Source organism: Aquila chrysaetos, chromosome 8 (genome assembly GCF_900496995.4).
Source record: "Aquila chrysaetos chrysaetos chromosome 8, bAquChr1.4, whole genome shotgun sequence".
NCBI lineage: Eukaryota > Metazoa > Chordata > Aves > Accipitriformes > Accipitridae > Aquila > Aquila chrysaetos.
Window position 1 is genome coordinate 43,653,861 of NC_044011.1, and position 10,326 is coordinate 43,664,186.

The 10,326-nt window shown below is 45.3% G+C and overlaps 1 protein-coding gene across 6 annotated transcripts in view; it reads left to right on the forward strand.

Annotated features, from left to right (window-relative positions):
- Nucleotides 1–7,759, forward strand: part of B3GAT1 (beta-1,3-glucuronyltransferase 1) — a 43,593-nt gene extending 35,834 nt beyond the window's left edge. For all 6 annotated transcript variants that reach the window (XM_030023020.1, XM_030023021.1, XM_030023023.1 and 3 more), the window contains 2 exons: nucleotides 5,614–5,732; nucleotides 6,989–7,759. In XM_030023020.1, the coding sequence (XP_029878880.1) occupies nucleotides 5,614–5,700 (87 nt within the window). In that variant the 3' untranslated portion in view covers nucleotides 5,701–5,732; nucleotides 6,989–7,759. The remainder of the gene's footprint in view (nucleotides 1–5,613; nucleotides 5,733–6,988) is intronic.
- The last annotated feature ends 2,567 nt before the right edge of the window (nucleotides 7,760–10,326 follow it).

A 10,326-nucleotide genomic window follows, 5' to 3' on the forward strand; every position in this document is an offset into this window, starting at 1 on the left:
GCTCCGGCAAGGAGTCCGGGGATAAGGAAGAGGAGCTGAGGGGGAGGAGGAATTTTGTTTATTATGTGATACCTGCTGTGCCTCATTTTTTAAATCTGCATGTGTGTTGTTATGGCTGTCCAGCACTGGGATAAATAACACAGATGGTCTCCCAAGGGTGGGAAAAGAGATTGGATTAAAATTAGACCTCTGATCTTGGGCACTGCGTGCCCTACTAGCTAACAAAAAAGCACTGGCTGGAAATAAATGTGTTTCCAACAGGCCAAGGGAGATGCACAGGTTGCTTTTAGGCTGGTGCACAGAAGATTAGGGGTGTTTACTTCATGGCCAGCTATGCAATCTTTGGTATATTGTCCCTGCTGTAAATAACTGTTTGAAAGAAGCTGTGTTAAGAGGCTGGGGATAGGAAATAATGGTTGTAGAGGAACACATGGAAGAAGGAGAGGAAGGAAAAGGTTGTTTCCAGGCAGGAGGAAAAAAATGGTGCTGTCAGACAGGCTGCTGTGTCGATGCAGTCACACAAGAGCTGCAGGTCAGAGAGGGAGAGGAAGCAGGAATTGCTGGCCAGGATTTGAAGCAGACTGCATTTCTTTGGCTAGGCTGTGGGGATCTTAGAAGCGTCCTTGTTGTGAACTGAATGCTGTCTGCTCCTGGCAAACTCTGAGTGCAGCTTTGCAGGTTGAGCTTTGCCTTTCTGCTTTTAGCTGATGCCAGCAGCCTCCATTTCCCAATTGCTGTTTTGCTCACCCGTTCGACGAGGAGGAAAGTCCAGACAAGCAGCAGAGAAGGACAGAAGTAGGCTGCGGTCTGGGGTCCTCTTGCCCCAAGATCAAAGCACAGACTTCTTTCTCATTGTGCTAGTGCGCTCCCAGCAGTTGTCATGGTTTGCTTCTGTTAAGCATAACCATTCTCCTGCTTTGCAGTGAGATTTACATTAAAAATTATGATGTGCTCAGATAGAGTCATTAAGGAGGGATCAGAGAAGTATGTAAGATAAGCATAGACATCTGTTCTCCAAAAGTGCTGCCTTCCCTGTGTGCAGTGCTGGTATTTGTAATATTTATCAGAATTCAGCCCACAAATGCACACTCCTGCAAAAAGCTTAAGCTTTGGCTAAAGACGTATATTCTGCTTATTTTCTCTGATTTGGGAACTGCCCAAAATGAAGGAGAAAATTAAGGAAGTCAGTATTAATTGCCAAGGAGAAAGGAGAGAATTATCCCTCCTTATCAGGAGGGAAGGGTTGGTTTATACTGGAGTCATAAGGAAACAAGGCTTTGCAAGCGTGCTATGTATTTCTGTGTTCTGCTGCTTCTGCATTTCCACACGTACACCCCCAAAGCAAACCATACTCTCTTCAATCCATTGACACAGGATAGTGGTCTGAGATTCTGTATTCCCATAAGGTTGATGTAACTGGGACATATTCTGCTCCCCATTTTCTATTAACACCTGAGGAAACAAGCTGCACTGTGCTCAACCAGGGAGCCCTTAAAGGAGGGAGACTTGGAGCGGCCCCAGCTATTGAAGAAGCCTCAGCATGGGCTGGCACAAGAGGACAGACCACAAAATACAAGGTCATTGGAAATGAGGCGTTTCTTGTTCCAGCTGCTCCTGGAGCCGCTTGTTTCTCCAGGGAGATAGGCATAGGTACATTTCGTTGGGTGAGGCAGGCTTTTGTGCACTCGGGTGGTCTTGGTAGCAATTCACTGGGATTGAAGTGGTGGCTAGAAGCAGTCATTCCTCCTCTCTCCTTATCTCGTGGTTGAGTAAAATCTGAGATTAAATCTGCGGGTTAGCAGCTCAGTGTTTAGGTGGATGTTGTGAAAGGGAATCGGCTGGCAGCTTTGCGCTGGGCTGGCAATGGCTGTCTCTGAGCCTTAGAGGTGCTTGTGGGCACTATTAAATGCCACAGTCGGTATAACAGGTTGCTATCAGACACAGGCTAGAGAACGGGGAGCAAAGAGAGCTCTCCCAGCAGTACCTGAACCCCACACCAACACTGTGGCTACGGCGGGTCTTGGAACTGGCTCTGGGAGGGGAATAAGTCCTTGTGCATATGGAGGAGACCAGCCAGGAAATTGCACAACAAAAGGAGACCAGAACTGGCTACTTCGCGATGTCACAGGTGTAAAACAGCTAAAACTGGCTCAGAATGGGCAGGAGAGAGGGAAAATGTCAGCCTAAGGCAAGAAGGCTTGAAAAGGAGTACTTTGCTTCCTCCTGATTTTATCCTGTGGTGCTACATACAGCAGGCAGCGGAATCAGCTTCACGAGCTCTTTATTTTCTTTGCCTTGCAGGGGCTGAGCAGCAGGGTACGGATGGAGAAGATCTGTCCTCTTTTGGGTTAGATTGTTCCTGAGATTGGGCTCCTCTTTTCATGTGGGTTTGTGACCAGTGGTTTGCGGTGAGCTTTCAGTATCCTGACTGCTGTGTGACAGCAGTTTGTGGGTTAATCTTCACACGCACACCAGTGAAGACACCAGTGCTCGAGCTGTTGATTTTTACAACAGACATGCAGAACTTGGAGGGTTCTTTTGGCCTTGTCTTGTCCTGATTAGTCACCTGAACTGCTGTGCTAATGCCATCCCCTGTATCACAGCTGAAAGCTGTAATTTACATCAGGGTAGTTCAGGGTTTGCAGCACGGTCTGCCTGCACTGCTCCACGGTGGACCCTCAGATCTGTGCTGCAGCTGCAATAGCTCAAATTAGACCGCTGTAACCTTTTCTTCTCTTGTGGTCTTCTATGTTCCGCCTATAATACCCATCATCACAAAGCACAAATCTTTGAGTTGGTGTAATTGCACAGTTGAAGATTACTGTTTAAGCTCTGGCTCATTTAATAGCAGTGGCCACGATTCTCTCGACATATGAGAAAAGCAAGAGTTATAGGGAGAACCAATGGATGTGCTTTTGGGAGAAGAGCCCACAATGCTTAAGAGAGCCTGCAGAAATTTGGTTTTGCACAAGCTGGGAGGAGGCAAATCTGTTGTTTCAGCTTGGTGTCTCTTTTTCTTCATGTTGTGTAGTCTCTATTTCACATAATGATTATTGAAACCCTCCATGGAGGACCTGTGTGCTTAAAATACCGTGACCCCCTCCAACTGTAGGTTGACTTGCCTGTTTGCTTTTTAATTTCCTGTTAGAAGACAATGAAGAAGTCTGCTATGGAGATGAATCCTTGTAATGTCTTAGATCTGTTTTGAGTTCTGTGATTCTGAATGGCAAGGCTGTAACTGATTGGAAGTGTTTTGCAATAGTAGAGATTTTTAAAGGGGACTCCCTCAGGTGACCTATATGAAACCACTGTTCAGGGAAAGTGAGATACTGTTTACTCCCTTGCAAGCTGTATTTTTTGCAAAAGCCAAAGCTTCCCTGAGGCATAAAACAAACACACCGCTTGTGGAAAAAATCAAGCAATTGGCTGAGAGGAAAAGCAGGTGTTTCTGTACTAAACGGTAATGTCCCTCCCACATTAAAGAACACAGCATGAAAAATGGTAGAAGCTGCTGTATCAAGCTGCAAACTCTAAAAATTGGTCCATTTTAGTTAATATAACTGTCTTTTTGGTACTTGGCTGTAACAATGCAAAAGTGGGATCCAGTTTAAAGAAAAGCTAATAATGCATAGTTGTGGTCTTCTGTTTATGGAGTATGTAGTTAGAGTTGCTTAAGTGTGAGTCCCAATCCTGGCAAGAGTGCAGCCCTTGGCCATCAGCAGGGTTGAGTTTTTATGTGTCAGAAGTGGAAAGAACTCTTACCCGTTCCTGCTGGAAAGGAGAAATGGCTACAAGATTTTTCTAGCACCTGGACTACATTAAGGTTTATACATTCTGTTTGTTGGATGAGGAGCACGTAACTGATGCTTGCATAGCACTGAGCGCCACTTGTACAGACCTATTTGGTTTTGCCTTTTCATAGGAAAGTAACGCAGTAATTGCAGCAGTGTTGCTGCAGTGGGTGAGCAGGACTATAATAAAGGCTAACTTTGATGAGCGGGCTCTGAAGTGGTTGTGGGGGAGCGATGAAATGGTTTTTTGGACCCACTCCAGACAGCAGTTGGTCTCTACTGCCTTAGTATTAGCAGGTGAGATTTAAGCCCCGCACAGGAGGTGACTGCTCACATCAGAGACAAATTTGGTCAAACAGCTTCTTGGGAAGGTGGGGGTGCTCCTGTTTAACCAGAAGGGTTTGAAAAGTGCTTTGTTCATCCTTTAGAAACAGAACGTGCCCTCATTTTTCAGAAAAGCAGGGACTGCGTATGAAATGGTTTGCAGATATTTGGATTAAATGTGCAGAGTATTGTCATAGCAACAAGAGGGAAACCCCCACAAGGTAGGAAATATCAATGCGAACAGGTGAAGGGAAGCGGGAAACTGTAGCTCTGAAAGGATAAAGCTGCTCCCAGCAATTCAGGTTCTAGGAGCAAAGCAATGAGTATAATTGAGTCTAGTGAGGGGAGAGTATTTTAAACAGCTTCCAGAACTGTCTGTGCCAGCCGTATATAGCACAGCTAGTAGAAACTATTTACCTATAATACTCCCCCCCCCCCCAAAATGTTATACCACCTCTTCAATTTATATTTTTTCCTGTTCTCCTCCACAGATGTTGATCTGTATTAAACTTTGCTGCTAAGACCAAGGAAAGCTTTTAGTAGAAGCTTCAGTTCTGTTTTAAGCAAGTTGGAGAGGGGTTTGAAAGTGATACAACCTATTGGACCTGCTACAGAATAGTGGATGGCAGCATGGGGCCAGCATTTCAAAGGAGATGTGTATGGGGCTTTTGAGGTGATATGGTAGACTAATGCTTGCTGGGTTATGAAAGGGCTGTGTGCAGGAAGGGAGTGTTCTGTAACTAGCTCCTGCATCTTGCAGCTCTGAGACGGCAGAGGTTGCAACAGAGAACTGGAGTAGCAGTAAGTACTTCACAGGTCAGCGTCACTCTCATGTCTTTTTAGGGTCTTGAAAGAATTTAGAAGTGAAAAATAAGTGATAGTGAGGTTAGGGAGCAGACTGATGTCTTCCCTCCAAAAATGGATTTTCAGAGGTGCACTGAAAAATTAATTTTAATATTTCACACAACCAAAGGCAATGGTGACGATTGGAGCAGCTGGTGGTACTCAGTTTAACTGCCTCTTCCCTCTAATGCATGAGTCACAATGTGACCTGAAGTGGCAAGAATTTGCATTTCCACTCTGAGCCTAGCAAGTAACTCCCACACTGGCCGAGGGTGTAGTAACATGATAACCAAGAACCAGAGTAAGGAACTTGGTCTATGAGGAAACACGCATGTGATTCTCCGGTTATGAAGGAACTGCCTTACATCATTGAAAAGGTTGATGAGCCTTTCGAGGAAGATGGTTGATAACTACATGGAAGGAGCAGGTTAATGTCCCAAGACAGTACACTGTAAAATGGGTAATTTCTGTGCACTGTGCATTTTGGATAGCAGTAGGCCTGCCTAAATTAAGTTTTATGCAAACCTCCTTTCAGCTGTGAATGCGCCATTAGGTTCCAGGGTAGATGGTTAAATTGCACTATTGATTTAATGTGCAAGAATATTTGTTAATGCAGTGAAGAAGTGCAGCTAATGACTTCTGTTGGCTTCTTCAGATTTTAGTCTGGCATACAAGGACAGAAAAGCCTGTGCTGGTGAATGAGGGGAAGAAAGGATTCACAGATCCCAATGTGGAAATCTGACTGTGGCAAGGCTGAATGGAGACCAACACCAGGTAAGAGCTCACGTTTTTGAACAGCAATGAGAAGCAACAGTAAAAAAGGAAAATACTAGACAATGACAGGGAAAAGCTAAGAGCTCTTTTAAATGTGCTTTTTAATTTCTATTTTTCACATCTATGACCTTCCCTTACTGCAAAGCTTCTTGAGACCATTAGTTAATCTCTCTTTTTGTATCTTTAAGACAAGCTGCTAAAGGGGAAATACCTGGTGAGAGGTTGGGGGGAAGAAGAGAAATCCAGGGAGTGAGAGTTTAGGCAGAAGTTACATTGTTAAAAAAACAAACCCTTGTCTAAACAAGAAGATTGCCTTCTTAACTGTACTAATATAGCTAAAGCATAAGGGTGAAGGATGCAGATTCATCCACCTGCAAACACCTGAGGAAAGCTAAAGCAGTATCAGCAAAAGCATTTTTAAGTCAGGCAGAAGCTTTCACTCGGGGAAGAGTTTAATTTGTATCCACATCGAAGCCACACAAAGTCAGTGACAAGCAAGGGAGTGTGTGGATTAAACCCCACAAGAGGTGTTTGTTTACCTAAGGTGAGCATGTAGTGTCTTCTTCAGTGGAAAGGAGGAAAGAACATGCACATTGATGGCTGACACCCTGCTCATTTGTTCATGCCCTGGCTTCTCACCTTGAATTACCTGGGCACCCTGGTGCATTTAGTCTTCTGTATTTCCAGAGTGCACTCTGCAGTTGGTTTGCTAGATTAAAGGATGGGCTATTCGCTTGTATCTGCATCCAGCCTATGTTGCTGCACTTCGTTATTATGGGGAAAAAAATAAATGTTCTACTCCCTTTAAATGGAGTGTAGAACCAGGCCTGGAAGGGAGAGAAGGTTGCTGCTTGTTCTCTTTTCCTCTTGAATACAGAGAAGTAAGCAGCAAAGGAAAGGGGTAGATTTGCTCAGCAGTGGTATATTTTTAACAGTAATGAGCTCTCTTATAGCACATTCCCTCAGGCTAACTGGATGGAGCCCTGCCTGCTGCAGTGGCCTGCCTTTGCGGCCCATTGGCAGGACAGCAGAAGAAAGTCTGCACTGCATATTATCTGCGCTATATATAGCGGCTTTGCAGAGAGGCCATAGCTCTTCAGCGCTGTCACAACTGCTTTTCACCAACACCCAGTTGCCTAGCAGCAGTACTCACAGATCTGCAATCTGAGATGGGTTTTGGGATAGTTCCAAGGGGTGGCAGCTAACTGCAGTGAGGCAGAAGGGTAATATACATGCTGGTTGTGTCTCTGTTGCAGAAGATTTCTTCATGCACAGCCTGCAAGGTTCCTCTCCACAGCATACAACCAGCCAGGACCTCTGCTGACTTCCAAGAGTTTTAGCATACTGAAAACAAGCAACACTGCATACATAAACTACCCAGATTCCCCTGCCCTTCCTCCTGGACTCTGAGCAGAACCAGACACTCTGGAGGTGGAGAAAAAGCACAGAAAATACAGGACTGACGTCAGCTTCAGTAGAAGACCAGCTGCCTCGTGAGATGCTCAGTTTGGGAGAAGTGCATGCAGGGCACGATGCACTGAAGACGTGGCCCAGCTGGAACGGTAGTCTAGACTGAGGGGGCTGTTTTACAGGACCTGAAAGCAAGGGTGAGAATGCCCACAGGAGTGTGTTGGCCCCTGGTGACTTGTTTTTCCTGAGACACATGTACCTTGTGGCTATGTGTGCAACAGCCTAAGCAGCTCTCTGTTCATGGAGGGGACAGCTGCCTTCCGAGATGGCACCTTAGCCCTTAATTTTAGACCTACTTTAATCAGTGTTTATTACGCTGCACAAGACAGGAAGGTTTCGGGGAAGGGTGAAAAGCAAGGCAGGTTAGAACAAACCCATTAAGTATCTCTGTTCTCTTTGTATTCCCTCTTCTTTCCCTTCATTAGTTTCATGGTTTGGAGGGCACTCTGACATATACCTCTACGTTCATAGAATCATAGAATAGTTTGGGTTGGAAAGGACCTTTAAAGGTCATCTAGTCCACCCCCCCTCCCGCAATGAGCAGGGACATCTTCAATTAGATCAGGTTGCTCAGAGCCCCGTCCAACCTGACCTTGAATGTTTCCAGGGATGGGACATCTACTACCTGGGCAACCTGTGCCAGTGTTCCAGCACCCTCATCATAAAAAACTCCTTCCTTGTATCTAGTCTAAATCTACCCTCTTTTAGTTTAAAACCATTACCCCTTGTCCTATTGCAACAGGCCCTGCTAAAAAGTTCTTATAAGCCCCATCTTTCTTATAAGCCCTCTTTAAGTACTGAAAGGCTGCAATAAGGTCTCCCTGGAGCCCTCTCAACTCTCTCAGCCTTTCTTCATAGAAGAGGTGTTCCATCCCCCTGATCGTTTTTGTGGCCCTCCTCTGGACCCGCTCCAACAGGCCCATGTCTTTCCTGTGCTGAGGACCCCGGTGCTGGACACAGTACTCCAGTTGGGGTCTCACCAGAGCAGTGCAGAGGGGCAGAATCACCTCCCTTGACCCGCTGGCCACACTTCTTTTGATGCAGCCCAGGATACGGCTGACTACCTGGGCTGTGAGCACATATTGCCGGCTCACACCCAGATTTTCATCCACCAGTACCCAAAAGTCCTTCTCAGCAGGGCTACTCTCAATCCCTTCATCCCCGAGCCTGTATCGATACCGGGGGTTGCCCTGACCGAGGTGCAGGACCTTGTACTTGGCCTCGTTGAACCTCATGATGTTCACACAGGCCCGCTTCTCGAGCTTGTCCAGGTCCCTCTGGATGGTGTCCTGTCCCTCAGGCATGTCAACCGCACCACTGAGCTTGATGTCATCTGCAAACTTGCTGAGGGTGCACTGGATCCCACTGTCTTTGTCACTGATGAAGATATTAAATGGTACTGGTCCCAATATGGACCCCTGAGGGACACCACTTGTCACCGATCTCCATCTGGACGTTGAGCCGTTGACCACTACCAGTTGACCACTGTTCCTGGATGGAGTTATGTTTACAGCACGTGGTTCTATTCATCCATGCTAAAATAATTGGAAGTGGGTTTTAATGAGATTGTTGTGGCCACACACTGTAATATTTCATCCAGGCTCAGATCTTGGTTCTGTTTAGCTCTAATTTGGTTCACATGAGCATTAGCTGTGGGATTCTCTGAAGGGTGCTCCTACATAAAGCTGAATTTCCACTCTTAAAAAATAAAAATAACTGCTTAAAACTAGGGATCGAATGTTGAAAGCTGATGGTAGTGCATTTACCATGCTACTGGAATGTATCCTTCAGCCCTAGCCCCTTTTTCAGGGCCATGCCATACTACTGCAGAGCTACTGGCATGAAAAGCCACGCTGGAGCAGTTCGAGAGTTAACTTCTGATGGATAGAGCAGCACCCTTGTAAAGGGGATCCTGTGCTTAGTGCTCTGTTTCTTCAGCACCCGGCTTGAGGTAGGTTGAAAAACTATGTAGAACATTAGTCACCTCTTACCTGTTCTGTAACATCAAAGGACCTGAGATAGCATTGATGAAAGGGTGTTCTCTGATGAAATTGTATTTTGCTTCTCAGTGAGACACAGGACTAAGCAATGCAGAAGAGGAACTTGGGTGCTACTACCTTGGTTGACTCTGTATTTGAGATTGACAAACTTGCTGAGGAAGAAATTGAGGTACAACAAACATACCCCCTTCTCCCTGCCTCCAACCCCTTTAAAAATCCCAAAACTTACATCCCCCTTCATAGTTGTTGTCAAACCTTTGATCAACCCCCACTGTTCCAATTCTTTCAAAAAGGTCTGAAGCACAATTTTACCTTTGAATTAAGGGAAAACGTAAGCCTGGAAATGGACTTGGTTATTTTTAGCCCTAACATATAGAACTATTAAAATGCTATAGATTGGATTGTTAGCTTCACAGTGCAGAAGTCTCCCCTTGAACTAATGACATTGTGTACTTCCTAATACTTAAAAAAAAAAAAAAAAATTTTTTTTGTAAGTTATTTTCTCCCACTGTATATCAAAACCATTGGGGAAAAGTTGCATTCTTTAGTTCCCAGTCACAGAAGCCTTGCTATGTAGCCTTTACAAAAAGTTCCTTTAGATGCATTGGCTGAAGCGCTACTTGGATAGAAAGCATTTGATGCTACTGGCCGCTGGCTGCTCTATGGGAACGGGTATTGTTATCTTGTATTAAAACAGTAGCTCTCTGCACTCAAGCAGATTTATTCTGTTATTGTACTAGCTTTCCAAGTTCACTTCAGTTTGCAAACCCTAGAGTGGAAAGAGACATTTTTAAAGGACTATAAAGTTTTCATACCATTTAAATAGTTTCCAACTGATGTCCTCTCCTAGCTGCATGTTTTGTTTCACTAATCTGAATTCCAGTCCCTACTGGGTTGCAACCTTCCCTCCTTGGAAGGAAATAACTTTCAGAAAAATGCAAAGGATTGAGTCCTGAACACAACCCTGCATACATGCTCCACTCTCCTTGAAGCTGGTCACACGAGCCTGGGCCCTTCCAACTTGCAGAGGGGCTACCGTGGTCCTTGGGAGCAGAGATACCTATGTTCAGTAAGACCAGCTCTGGCCAGGATGGACAGCTGCACTGCCTGTTCTCAGTTTTAAA